Genomic DNA, 14,972 nt, shown 5'->3' on the forward strand with positions numbered 1-14,972 from the left:
TGAATGACTCCAGCCTTTTTATAGCAACAAATTAGCCATTAAACTAGCCGTTTAGAGTCAAGCTCGGTCTTTTAAGGTGTTCAAATTTTGAGTTCAAACCGATGATGCGAAGTATTAATTCTTCTTCCATAACCAATTCTTTTCTTAAGTTCCAAGAAAAACTAGCTGTTGGAACTAATAAACATCAATTAAGATGACAGAGGTCGCCACTTGAAGCAGCTTGGCTTCATGGTCGAGCTGCTCCCCCCTCTCTCTCCTTCTCTCATCGTCTCTCTCTCTTCTTCCTTCTTCACTCTCTTTTCTTCTTACCGTCTCCCTCTCACCCTACCTCCTCTTCCTCCACTGTCTCATCAGGAGATCGCGATCCACCCCTTGCTGACTCCCCAGGTTCCTTTTTTCCATCACGTCTTAGATCTGGTTAAACCTTGAGCTGCTGCTCTTTGGAGTGGAACTTGGTGCCGCCGGCCATACTGCAGCTCAGATCTGGATTCTTGTTGGATTCGTCGGGTTGTTCCTCACAGATCGATTCATTGGCTCTGCTGGCGTTCTCTGGGCCTGCAGCCGCTTGACCTTGAGCTGCTGATCAGTTCGGGTGTGACTTGTGCCTTCAGCCAAGCCGCAGCTCAGATCTAGATCGTTGCCCGTTTTGGCGAGTTCTCCAATTCCTCCCACATCGAATTGTTTGCCCCAATGGCGCTTCCTAGGCCAGTTATGCCAGTAGCCCACTAGGTTGCCAGCTATGCTCGGCCGACGGCTGCCTCGCCGCTATCTTCTGTAAGGCCGGTGTCCCTCCGCTAGGACGGCTGCTCCCTCAGCCGTGGTCCTACGTTAGGCAACGCCTTGCCGCCATGGCTGCCTTCTTGCTGGTGGTGCTTCGATTCTTGTCTTTGTGGCTTGGAAGATGAAGGGTTGAGATATGTTTGGTAGGGTTTAGTGGAACCCACCTGGAATCAACTTGGTTGCCCTTATTGTTTGCTATGGGCTTTGGTTCTGTTCTTGTAAGCTCATGTGGGCTTTTGAGTTTTGAGTTGTATTGACATGTTGAGGTGTCATTTTATATATATATATATAGATATATATTTTTTTTGGATGAATAAATTATTCATAACCAAGAAGAGGAAGAATATATAAGGGGAAAAGAAGTGGGGGAGGGCCAAGAGGAACAAGCCCCAAAAAAATCTAACTAGGGGAAATAACAATTGTGGGGGGGGGGGGGGAAGATGATAGAGCAGGAGAGACCCCAGGAGACAACAATAAGTCTATTCCTTGGGGTGTCACAAACCGGGCGTTGACGAAAATATCTGAGCTTGGAAGAAACATCAAAGTAGATGGCTTTCCAAATCGCTTCAAAAGAACGGGATTTGGGGGTCCATCTACGAAGGTTCCGTTCCATCCAAAGGTGGTTGATGGTGATGGAGGGCCTTAGGAAAGAAAGGGAAAATCAGAGTAGAGAGGGGGGAGGAATCACACAATCAGTCATTGCACAAATCCAACCAATTTCATTCAATAATCAAAATCATTCCCCATGTCCATCGGTTACAACCAATATATAGAAAAGTAAGACATGAAATTAGAAACTCAACTAACATAGTATCTCGTCTAAACTAGGAAGCAACCATAAAAGGAAACTAATGCAAGGAAATAAATCCTAAATCCTACATTCAAATCTGGAAAATAGAAGTTATGAAATAGAGACAAAATAAGCTACTAATTAATTCCAATTCTTGTTGGACCAAAACCCTGGATTGGACTGATTCTTCTTGGCTCTTGGCTTCCAAAGCCGGTCATGCTGGTCCAACCAGGTAAGTGCAGTTGTATCTGCATCAACTCTCCTCTGAAAAAAACTTGACTCTGTCGTGTTAGGAAAATGACCGAGGAGATCGTATGAAGGAATACGCTGAATGAAGAACGATCTCACCATCTTCTTGAGCTTAATTTCAGGGAGATCTTTGGCAGGATGAAATTTCATAGTCTTGTTGGCATGCTTGAAAGCATAGGTATTGGCATAGCCACAATGTTGTACTTTCTTGTCAAACAACCAAGGTCGACCAAGAAGGATATGGCACACCTTCAGAGGGAGGACGTCATATTGGACTGTATCCTTAAATCCACCAATAGAGTATGTGACCAAACACTTATCTATGATCTTAAGATTAGTGTTGTTCACCCAAGCAACCTTGTAGGGATTTGGATGTGGCTCTGTCTTCAATCCCAGCTTACGAACAACGCCTTCAGAGACAACATTAGTGCAACTATCTCCATCAATGGCCAAAGTTAACAACTGGTCATTGCACTTCATACGAGTCTAGAAAATACTATTGCGGCACCAATCTTCATTGTTAATGACTTTCTGAGTGGTCAACACATGACGAATGACATAAAAGGGATGGTGGTGTCCATAGTTGTCAAGGCGTCGCCTAGGCGTCCAGGCGGTTTGCCTGGGGCCTAGGCGACAGCCACCTTGTTGCACTGCATGTTGCCTTCTGTTTCGGCACTTATTCATGCCAAATATCATTCAAGTAAATGATTTTCATTTACTTAAGATATTATTCATAAATAAGCAAATACCCCCTATTTGAATCCAATAAAAATAGTTTAAAAATCAAATTCCAAAAGGATAAAAAGTCAACCCCCCAGTCCAAGAACAAAAACTGGATTTTGGTTATATGGACGATTTTCAACTTTTAAATGCTAGGGGTTTTCTCAATTATGAAAATTTTATAAATTCTATCATGTTAAAATATTGCTAAAAACCAAAAGTCCGGTAAAAAAATATTTTGTTTTGATATTCATAAAATTATTTTCATTCAGGCGATTTTAACAGTATTCGCGCACTTAAAAATAAGTTTGAATGAAGCATTACTTTGTCATTGCAACTCAGATTTAAGTAATCTTAGACTTGTTAGAAAGCTGGTTTTATATTATAACTAATACAAAAAGTTTCATGTAAAAATAAAATCATTTGACCAGTCAAACTTATTATAGAATTAGAGCATTTTTCTAAATGTTGATTTTTCATAACTTAATATGACTTAATGTTAATTTTTTCTGATTTGATGTGGCTAAATGTTGATTTTTAATGACTTGATATGGCTTAATCTTGATTTTTTATGATACAAGGTATATATAACTTACTAAATAATGTTAGAAAATTGAAAAAATAAAAAATAACACTTGTTCGCCTAGTTCGCCTTAAGGCGGGGCGCCTTCTCGCCTAAGCGCTTAGACAACCCTCCACCGCCTTGGTTCGCCTTGGCGCCGTGACAACTATGGTGGTGTCCTCATCATTGAGTGTCATTTACTTCACCTGGTGCACGCTCTTATCTTAAATCAATTTTGTCAGAACCAAGTTGCTATTTGGGAATATATGGTATAGGAGAATCCTAATCAATAAAGGCAACCAAACGGCTGGGACATTGAGCACTGATATGTCCAAATCCATTGTACGAGTAGCACCGGACTGTAAACTTTGTTGCATCAGAAGGTTTATTTGAACCATGCCAAGGGGGTGAATATGGACAAGTAGGCTGTGAAGATGACATTTCAGACGCATATCGAGGTGGAGAATATGGCCGACTAAGTCGTGAAGGGGCCATAGATGTAGCAAGCACTAGCGTGTGGTTTGCTAGATGACATTTCTTGGGTTGGAGGCTATTGTAGAATGGAACTAGTACCTCGAGGAAAAGTATCTACTAAATTTCTCCGACTGTATGAGCGTTTCAGACTTTCCTCAACCTGATATGTTACTTTCACGGCTTCTTCCATTGTAGGCAATCGACTAGATGCAAGGGCAGCACTAAGTTGGGGGTGCAAACCATTGCGAAATTGTGCCACTAATACCTCTTCATCCTACTCAAAATTAGAACGAGTGACCAAATAATAAAATCTCGCAACATATTCTTCAACGGTCAAATTTTCCTGTTTCAATTATGCAAACCTGAGATGTATACATTGCTTGTAATCAGAAGGCAAGAATCTCCGATTCATGACTTCATGCGTTTCAGCCCAAGTAGTTACTAAACCAATGCCTCGGGTTCGGTTCTGTTGTTGTTGCTTGACCCACCAAACTTAAGTTGTGCCTTTCAGTTTAGCCTTTGTAAATAGGATCTTTATGGCCTCAATCAACCCGTATCATCTGAAGAATGTCTCTAAGTTGTGAATTCAGTCAAGGTACAGTTTTGGATTGTTATCTCCATAAAAATCAAGGACATCCAATTTTGCAGCTCTTTCTGCTCCATCATCTTGTCTACCAGTTCCATATGGTGGTCGAGGTGATGGTGGTGGTGGTGTATGATGTGGTGGCAGTGGTAGTGACGGATCCCGTGGAGTGGTGTTGGAAGAATCCCCAAATTGGATGGGACTTTCCTCTATCTGCAACCACCAATCGATCAATAGAAGCTTGCATAGATTCCATCATTGTCTTAAGAGAAGTGACAATGGTAGTGAGGGCATCAATTTTCATATAAGTTTCTCCTTTTTAGGAATTCATTTGCTGGATAACTTCACTATTGACTACCATGGTGATGATTTTAACAAAATAGCACTCAAAGAATAATGGCAAGATAGTAAATAGATGGGAGCTTAAAGAACGATGGCATAATGGTAAATAACTGTTTTTTTTTTCCAACTAAAGTATGGCAGAATCGTGAATAATGGAAGTTCGGGTAGGAGTTAGAAACATACCACATATTGGTGAAGGAGGGGAAACATGGAAGTAACTTTTGAAATGGAAATCAGAATTTGAGGACATAAGGAGGGGTAATTATGAAAAATAAAAAGGACAAAAGAAAGAGTCGGTGAAAAGAAGGGATAGAGAACATATATCGACACAGGGAGACGTCTTCCTCTGGCATGATGGGAGAACAAAAGCTAGAGTTCAGGAAGACAGAGGTGAGGCGGTAGGGGCTCCAATGAAGGACCAAGAAGAGGTGGAAGTTGATTTGAAGGTAGGGTGACTCACGGCAGGACTTCGAAACCAGGAATGTCTGATTTCTCTTATCTGAAACTCTTCTTTTTCTTCCTTGTTTTGTTTTCGGTCTCTCTCTTCTCGTCTTCTCTTCTCCTTTTGCTTCTTTTGTTTTCTGTTGCTCCTCTCTCTTATTGCTTCTTCTTTCTTCTCTTTTCTGCGCCTTTTTTTTTTCACTCGGCAGAACCCTAAAAAGGAGAGGGTTCGACTAAGATTTTGGGAGAGAAAAGAAGAGAGATGGAGGGAATGGGGATCCTTCGGCTCTGATATCAAGTTGATGGATGGCCTTAGGAAAGAAAGGGAAAATCATAGTAGAGAGGGGGAAGGTGGGGAATCACACAATCGGACATTGCACAAATCCAACCAATTTCAGTCAATAATCAAAATCACTCCCCATGTCCATTGGTTACAACCAATATATAGAAAAGACATGAAATTAGAAACTCTACTAACATGGTATCTCGCCAAAACTACGAAGCAACCATAAAAGGAAACTAATGCAAGGAAATAAATCCTACATTCAAATTTGGAAAATAAAAGGCATGAAATAAAGATAAAATAAGTTCCAACCCTTGTTGGACCAAAACCCTGGGCTGGATTGGTTTTTCTTGGCTCTTGGCTTCCAAAGCCGGTTATGCTGGTCCAACCAGGTAAGTGCTGGTGTATCTGCATCAGATGGTGGCACAAAAGGAGAGCTTTCCCAATCTGTCACAAATGGAGGGGCCACTATAGGTTATGTCCACAAATTCATTCATGTGGAAGGGGGAGGATGGGATGGGTGAAGGGCCAACATGAACGGAGAACCTTCTTCTAGATGGAAGCAGAGAAAAGGCAGGGGAAAAAAAGATGGTCAACATCTTCAGTGCCATTCCAACATAGGCAGCAAGAAGTAGGAACCTGAATGTGGCGGTAGTTAAGGAAGGACAACTTAGGGTGGCAGTAGGGGAGAGCTCGCTAGGCGGTGAAGCTATGACGAGGAATGTGACCTTTAAACCAGACGACATTCCCCTAAGGAATAAAAGGGTCTTTGGAGCGGATAAAGTTCCAGGCAGAGGCAGAGGAGAAAAAGGCTCGAGGAGGGGACCCAATTGACAATATCATACAATCCCCTATGTCCAGGGGGGAATGGGAGGGAGGGATGACCAAAGATCAGCAAGGGGGAGGGAGAAACGGAGGGGACCAGCCATAGTGAGAGAGGATGGATGCTACGGTGGCAGGTCTGGTGGAGCCAGAGGAGGAGATGATTCTAGGAGTGACCAGGGGTAGGCAGATACCCGCAGGGTGCCACGGGTCAAGCCAATGCGAGGTGGAAGAGCCATTGCCAATAGAATATGATATTATAGGGAGGGCAGGGGTTTGAAGTTGAGGATGCAGTGTCAGATCCACAAAGCATCAGGGGGAAGGGGGCAGTCCACAGGGAATCAGATTTGAGGGAACAGAACAAACCCAGGAGACCCAGATCTTATGTTGTTTGGAGACAATCTTCCAGATAAGCTTAAGGATAGCAATGGAGTTGACATCCTTGATTTTGCGGAGGCCCAAGCTGCCTTCGACTTTGGGTCGACAAACCTCAGACCAGCTCATAGGGTGAAGAAATCTGATGGCATCAGTACCTTTCCAAAGGAAGGCACAAAGGAGAGAGTCAATGGCTTTGGAGGTGGAAGCCGGGAGAAAAGATTCTGGACCAGTATAAGAGAAGCTTGCCTTTTCAAAGTTGAAGCCTTTTCTTGATGGAGTCAAGAATGGGAGAGCAATGGAGGGGGCAGAGACGAGAGGAAAAAAGGGGGAGACTGAGGTATCTAATAGGAAGGGTTCCCAGAGAGAAACCAGAGATGGCAAGGAGCTAGGATTGGTGGACCTCGGAAACACCCGAAAGAAAAAGGTTAGATTTGAGGAGGTTGATTTTCAAACCCGAAAGGGACTTGAAAAGGTGGAGGGAGGCCATGATGTTGGTGATGGATGCTAGGTCAGCTTTAGAGAATATCATGAGATCAACCACAAAAGCAAGGTGGGTAAACCTGAGGGCTTTAACATTTGGGGATGGGGGAAATGAGGTGTTGATCAGTGGAGGATTGGATCGAGGGGAAGAGAACTTCAAGGGCTAGACAGAAGAGGAAGGGGGAGAGGGGAGAGGGAAGAGGGGAGAGGGGACACCCCTATCTGATGCCAACCGCGAAGAAGTAGCCCGCAAAGCTGCCATTGAGGAGGATAGAGAGCTGGGGGTGGAGATGCAAGAGAGAATCTAGTGAACAAAGGAGGGGGGGAAGACATTTGAAGAAGAACGTTGGAGATGAACTCCTAGTGGATATAGCAGAGAACACATGCTTTCCAATGGTATCGCAGATGTAGGATCTCGAAAAAGTGACGTCAATCCATATCCATTCTCTGTCAAAGGGGAAGATAGGTCTAGCGAAGGGCCAACATTTAGAGAGAACCAATTTCCAGACAGAGGATAAGGGGCAGAGAAGAAGAGATGAGAGATGCTCTCCGAGTCATCGGGGCAGAGACAACAAGATGGGGGAACAAGGATATGGCAGTGGATGAGGAAGGCTTGGGTAGGGAGACAGTTGGAAAGGCATCTCCAATGAGTGAAGCTCTGATGGGGGATGTCCCTTGAACCAGACAAGGTTATGCCAAGGAACCATAGGACCCGAGGACCTGAAAAAGGACCATGCAAAGGTAGAAGAGAAAATCCCATTGGATGAGGGTTTCCAGATACATTTGTCATCTCTACTCCTATGGCCAGGAGGAAGAGGGAGGGAGGGAGGACCAGAGATCAAGGAGGGGGGAGGGCACAGGGGAGGGGACCAACTAAGATGGGACAGGATATGGGAAACGGGAGCAAACTTTGGGATGCCTGAGGAGTAGATGATTCTGGGGGACACCAGGGAGGAGAGGATACCAGCCGGGTGCCAGGGGTCCATCCAAAGGGAAGTGGCCTGACCATTACCAATGTAGAAGGAAATGGCCTTGAGGGCCAAGGGCTTGAGAGAGAGAATATTCTTCCAGATCCAGGAATTGTTAGGAGGGATAGGGATAGTCCAAAAGGAGTGGTGCTTGAGCAGGTAGGAGTGAATCCAGTCTACCCAGATGCCTTTCTGTTTGGACACAATTCTCTAAATGAGTTTAAGAATACCCACAGAATTGACATCCTTGATTCTTCTAATGTCAATTCGACCTTCGGCTTTGGGAAGATAGACTTTGCCCCAACTGAGAGGGTGGAGAAATTTAGAGGAATCAGATCCTTTCTAGAGCAAGGAGTAGAAGATCCCTTTAATGGTCTTGGTAGTGGAAGCAGGGAGAGAGAAAACACTAGACCAATAAAGATACATAAAATGGAGCACCGAACAGATGAGGGTTAGACACCCAGCATAGGAGAGCAGCTTGCCTTTCCAGAGCTGAAGCTTCTTTCTCAAGAGGTCCAGAATGGGAGGAAAGCTTGGAGGAGATGAGAGGGAGACCCAGATATTTAATAGGCAAGAAACCCAATGAGAATCCTGTAATGTCGAGAAGATGGGCCTGAGTTTAAGGGGGAACCCCAGAAAGAAAGAGGCTCGATTCGAGTAGATTTATACAGAGGCCAAAGAGATTCTCAAATGAACGGAGAGCCTCCATGATGGTGGAATTGGAGAGGGGGTCGGCTTTAGAGAAGATCATGATATCATCAGCAAAAGCGAGATGGGTGAGAAGATGGGATTTACATTTGGGGATAGGAGATGAGATGGAGGTCCATAGTGGATTGGATGGATCTGGATAGAACTTACAGGGAAAGGGTGAAGAGAAAGGGAGAGAGAGGGCAGCCTTTCTTGATTCCTCTCCCAGAGGGAAAATAGCCAAGAGGGCTACCATTGACAAGAACAGAGAATTTGGGAGAGGAAATACAAGAGTGGATCCTGTGGATAAAGGAGGGGGGAAAGACATGATGAGAAGGACTTTGGAGATGAATTCCTAGCTCAGGGTGTCAAACGCCTTGTGGATGTCAATTTTGAGAAGTGCTACTGAAGAATGAGATTTGCGATCGAAACCATAGACAATCTCATGACAGAGCATGATGTTGTCAGCAATGCTCCTGCCACCAATGAAGGCAGATTGGTTAGGGCTGACCAGGCTATCAATGACTTTTAGAATTCTGTTGGATTGAATTTTGGCCACAAATTTATAGAGGAGGTGACAGAGAGAGATAGGCTTGAAGTCATTCATGGAAATCGCGCCCTCTTTTTTGGGGATGAGACAGAGGAAGGCATGATTGGCTCCACTGATCTGGTTGGGATTGAGGACGAAGCTCCGGATAGCAAGGATAAGGTCTTGTTGGACAATGTTCCAGCAGGAGGAGAAAATGCCCATACTAAAACCATCCGGGTCAGGAGCTTTATTAGCTTTGTGAGAGAGGATGGCCGACAGGATTTCCTCATCAGAAGGAATAGACTGAAGGCAAGGGAGAAGATCATCCGGGACAAATATGTTGAGAAGAAGGTGAGGAATGGGGGGAGGGACACAGAAGGGGGTGGAAGGAAGATGCCCTGGAAGTGAGAAACAACTTCAGCTTTGATGGCATCCGGGTTGAGAATCTCAATGCCAGAGGAAGAGATGAGCTTAATAATGGAGCTCACATTATTTCTAGCCTTTAGGGATCTATGAAAGAAAGCAATGTTCGAGTCACCCAGGTCCAGCTACTTAATGCGGGCTTTCTGGCGGAGAAAGCTTTCCTCTTGGGCAAGAAGAATGGAGAGCTTTAAAGCAATGGATTTCTCATCAAAAGCAAGGTTGGGATTATGGAGATAAGTCTGGATTCTGGCTTTGATGGAGAGGAGCTTGTCACGACAGGAGGAGACACGATAGGAGATGTTACCAAAAGTAGAAGAATTCCAAAGCTTGAGAGGGGCTTTGACATTCTTGAGCTTCTTAGCCAAGGCAAGGAGGGGGGGAAAGGGAAGGGTTGATTGGGATGTTCCAAGCATCTCTCACTAAAGAATGAAAATCAGGGTGGGACACCCATATATAAAAGAATTTGAAGGGTTTGGGACCGAAGGGGAGGACATGGATGGAGATCGGGCTATGATCAGAGATTCCAGGGAGCTCAAAGCAGGCATAAGAGGACAGAAAGGAATCAAGCCAAGCTTCATTGACAAAGGCTCTATCTAATTCGCAGGCCACATGAAGATTACCAGATCTTCTATTATGCCAGGAGAGCTTTACTCCCGACCATCTGAGATCACTAAGGCTATGGTCATCGATGCAATCATTAAGGGAATCGACTATATGATGGTCAATGGGGTTTTCCCCATATTTCTTATGATTGAATAGGATAACATTGAAGTAATGCCCCAAGGGCTAGAAACCGTGGAGTGGCTAAAGGAACAGAGCCCTGCCCATAAGGAAAGCTGGCGAGTGGCAGGGTTATGGGCATAGATGATGAGAGAAAGCAAATGTGGGTTCCTCCCCAATTTTCGGAACTGATCTTTATTCCTCGGAACTTATCAAGTCAGAAGCTGTCTCCCACTTCTAGAGGATCTTCAGCCACTCCCCAATTTCCCCCACCCCCATCCCCCATAATCTCCTTAATAAGTTTGTCCCCGAGGAATTTCTTCCTTTTCTCCAATCCATCCCCAATGAGGAGAAAATCATCTCAGCCATCTTATCCCACAAGTCCAACAAAGCTCTGGGCCTTGATGGCTTCAGTATGGGCTTCTTCTCAGCCTGTTGGAGCACCATCAGAGATGACCTCATTACTGCAGTGCATAGTATCTTCTAAAATCCGAACCAAATTGGGGGGGATCAACCATACATTCCTTTGTCTCATCCCCAAAAAGAAAGGTGTGATTTCCATGAATGACTTCAGACTCATTTCTCTTTGCAATCTCCTTACCAAGTTCATTGCCAAAATCCTAGCCAAAAGGATTCAAAATGTCATTGACTCCCTAGTCAACCCCAATCAATCGGCCTTTATTGCGAGGAGAATCTCTGACAACATTATTCTTTGTTATGAGATCGTTCGCAGTTTCAACAGCAAGTCCCATGCCTCGGTGGCCCTCCTCAAGATTGTCATCCACAAAACTTTTGATACCATGAGCTGGGATTTCATTTCTAATGTGATGCTCCAAATATCTTTCCCGCCATCTTTTTTTTATTGGATCCATGCCTGCATCTCCTCCCCTTGGTTCTCCATCCTGGTGAATGGAAGCCCAGCCGGATATTTTCCCTTATGCCGTGGTATCCGCTAAGGATGTCCCTTTTCTCCCTTGCTTTTCTCTCTCCTTGGAAGTCCTTTTCCTATCCATCCAATCTGTCACTGACCTCCACCTTATTTCTCCCATCCCGAAATGCAAATCCCTACTCCTTTCTCACTTGGAATTTATCGATGACATTATGATCTTTTCCAAAGCTGATCCTCTTTCTATCTCCACTATCATGACCACTCTCTAATCCTTTGAATCCATCTCGGGTCTCAGCATTAACCTCCTCAAGTCCAATATCTTCATCTCTAATGTCCCCCTGATGTCCATGACGCCCTCTCTGAGCTCTCCGGTATCCCGCTTGGTTCTTTGCCTATTAAATACTTGGGCCTTCTTCTTATCTCCTCCAGGCTCTCTTCCATCATTGTGCCCCTATGCTGGACAACCTTAGGAAAATGCTCCAGCTCTAGAAAGGCATACTTCTTTCTTTCGCTAGCCGCCTTACCTTGATTAGATCGGTCTTCCAATCTATGTATCTATATTGGTCTGGTACCTTTAGCCTCCCCGCCTCCGTCATCAAATCCTTTGAAGGTCTCCTCTGCTCTTTCCTTTGGAAGGGCTCTGATTCCTCTAAATTCCTAAGGCCCCTAAGTTGGGAGAAGGTCTACCTTCCTAAAGTCGAAGGTGGTCTTGGGATTAGAAGATTCAAAGATATCAATTCCGCTGGTATTCTTAAGCACATTGCGAAGATTGAGTTCAAGCATAAAAGCATTTGCGTCTAATTCCCTTTGGATTGCCCCTTCCATTATTAATGCCTCTTGAATCTGGAGAAAGATCCTTGATCATAGACCCATTGTCGTCTCTACCATCTCCTTTTCTATTGGTAATGGCCAGTCTATCTCTCTCTGGAAGGACCCTTGGCATCTTTCTGGCATCCTTTCTCACCTCTCTCCTAGAGTCATCTACTCTTCTGGCCTTCCTTCAAATGTCGTAATCTCCTCTATTCTTTCTCCCACTGGCTGGTCCCCTCCCTCCTCCCTCCTCCCTCCTCCCTCCTCCCTCCTCCCCTCTTCTTGACCTATGGTCCTCTCTCCCCCCTTCCCCCTGTTCACAGAGGAAGAGATGACAAATATATCTGGCTCCCCTCCCCTACTGGAACCTCCTCTTCCGCCTCCACTTGGTTTTTTATCCGAACCCTATCCTCTGTAATTCTGTGGTATAAGGTGGTTTGGTTCAAAGGCCACATTCCCCGCCATAGCTTCACTCTTTGGAGATGCCTGTCCAATTGCCTCCCCATCCAATCTTTTCTCATTCACCGACATATCCCAGCCAACCCTTCTTGCTGCCTTTGTCCCCAGGGTATAGAGGATATCCCCCATCTCCTCTTCTCATGCCCCTTCTCTTCTCTCATCTGGAAATCTGTCCTTTCCAAATGTTGGCCGACCAGAAGAATCATTCTCCATTTTGATAGAGAATGGAATTGGATTGACATGACCTTCTCTGTTTCTTCTAACTGTGACTCTGTTGGCAAACTGACTTTTTGTGCTACTGTAAACCACCTCTGGATGGAACGTAACATCCGTAGATGGACTTTCAAATCCCGATCTCCAGATAAGATTTAGAAAGCTATCTACTTTGATGTCACGTCCAAAGCTTCAACCCTTCAGACCCGCCCTGTCCACATCACCTCAAGAAATTCCCACATCATTGCTTCTTAGAACCTCCAGATTGACCTCATCTTTGTATTTTGGCCTATGTTGGCTTCTCTTTGTTGGCTTAAGCCTTCCCTCCCCCCTTTCCCTTGTATTTTCTTCTGCTCTTGGTAATGAATTGTTTATTCATCCAAAAAAAAAAAAATAATGGGAAGGAGAGATGATTAGTTGACTCTCAAGCCCCTTTAGACTCTCATACCATGTTGGAAGTTAGAAAGATTGGGGTTATAGATGAGGGAGAAAGAGAGAAGAGAGGGGGAAGGAAGAAAGAGAGAGATGAGGACAAATCGTGGGAGAGCAATGAGCTCGTCCCACCTATATTAGGTTCAAACCAATTAGGGAAATTACATTGGACTCCCTAGGGAGGTAAAAGGGAAAAAAGAGAAAATACAACTTAGGACAACATATTGTAAAATAGTTCCTAACGTACTTTTATTACATAAACTCTAACAGGTTCTGCTACATAGATATATTTGTAAAGTAAATTCTAGAAATTACTAGGACAAAAGAAATAAATTACAAGTAAGAACATGAAACATAAGAACTAAGACAAAATACCCCCTGCACATTACTTAAACACTTCAACAAAATAGTTTTCACTGAATCCCATGCTTTCTAACTTCTTTTTGTGGAATGTCTCTCCTATGGAGTGGTCTTTAATTGTAATTTTTGCTGCTTTGTAGAATTACGAATTCATCAGAAAAATTGTGAAACTTTTTGACACAACTGTCCATTACTACACATCTTGACCATATGCTTGGGATGAACCATGTCATCCTCAAACCAATAAGAGCACCACCAGTACTGTTAGACTACAGCTTTGATACCATGTAGACATGTAACAGGATCAGACACTAGCAAACAAGTACCCATGCAAGAAGCGGAGGAGAAAGAGAAGAAAAGTTGAGAGAGAGGAGAGAAGAATATGAGAAACTAGACCTCACAGTTTTGCTAGGTAGGGGAACCGTGAGCCATTAGATGTGGTTATAATGTAAATTCTGGAAATTACAAGGACAAAATAAGTAAATTACAAGATCATGAAACACAAGAACTAAGACAAAATTACCCGCTGTACAACACTTGATAAAATAGTTTAAATGAACTTCATGCATTCTAACCTTTTTTTGTGGAATGTATCATCAATGGAGTGGTCTTTTTATTGTACTTTTTCTGTGTTGTAGAAATTACGAATGTATCAGCAAAAATGTGAAACTTTTGACACAACTGTCCATTCTTACACATCTTGCCCATATGCTTGGGATGAACCATGCTATCCTCATCGTCTCGTCATTGAGGTATTCTGACCCCCTATACTGTATTGTCTCATGGACTCATTATCAATATGGCTAATTAATAGTAATTTGAAAACGAATTAAGGTGCCTGGAGAGCGTGTTTTGGGATCGTTCGACCTTGATCAAGTGAAGGACTATGTACCTGTATGCTTACCTTCAACAGCTGAGGTATATTACTTGTTCCCACATTCAATAATATATATCTTGATTCATACTCCTTAATTCCCGCAAGCACATGTTCTTTGCAATGCTTTCAATTTTTTTAATTCCCCTGTACCCACACCTGTACCCATAAATGGTAGGTACAAAATTTTGTCAGAATTTCTGAGATCTCCTTGGCTTGGATTTATTAACCCTAATATTTAAGTTCTGGATGGTAGTAAGTTTTTCTCAATTTTTGTTTTAACTTGAATATTGGAGTATTGGATCACTTTCTTCTTGGCGTAATTCATTGCTGTGTTTTGCATGTCACACTCAAGCTTCACAATTGCCATATTCTGTTCAGGCATATACAATCCAATTCCGCCATTGCTTGCATTAGTATCAAACTGCTAGTTGGATATGAATTTTTAAGGGGAAAGTCAAATGAGAAAGTCATTTGAGGTGGCATGGCCATATTCAACGGAGGCCTTTGGATGCTCTCGTACGGAGGAGTGATCTGATTAGATTGAAAGATCTAAAAAAGCTGGAGGCAAACCTAAAATGACCCTAGGAGAAGTGCTGAGGAATGACCTGCATAGCTTAGGCTTTGTATCAAGTATGACCTTGAATAGAGTTGATTGGAGGGCATGGGAGGGCAATTATACATGTAGCCATTGCTTGCACTAG

The 14,972-nt window shown here is 43.6% G+C and overlaps 1 protein-coding gene across 1 annotated transcript in view; it reads left to right on the forward strand.

Moving 5' to 3' along the window:
* LOC122076662 overlaps nt 1-14,972 on the forward strand; it is a 109,584-nt gene that overhangs the window by 80,712 nt on the left and 13,900 nt on the right. The window contains exons 35-36 of the mRNA XM_042642080.1: nt 14,033-14,146; nt 14,229-14,312. Of these exons, the coding sequence (XP_042498014.1) occupies nt 14,033-14,146; nt 14,229-14,312 (198 nt within the window). The remainder of the gene's footprint in view (nt 1-14,032; nt 14,147-14,228; nt 14,313-14,972) is intronic.

The sequence above is a fragment of the Macadamia integrifolia genome, chromosome 4 (assembly GCF_013358625.1).
Source record: "Macadamia integrifolia cultivar HAES 741 chromosome 4, SCU_Mint_v3, whole genome shotgun sequence".
NCBI lineage: Eukaryota > Viridiplantae > Streptophyta > Magnoliopsida > Proteales > Proteaceae > Macadamia > Macadamia integrifolia.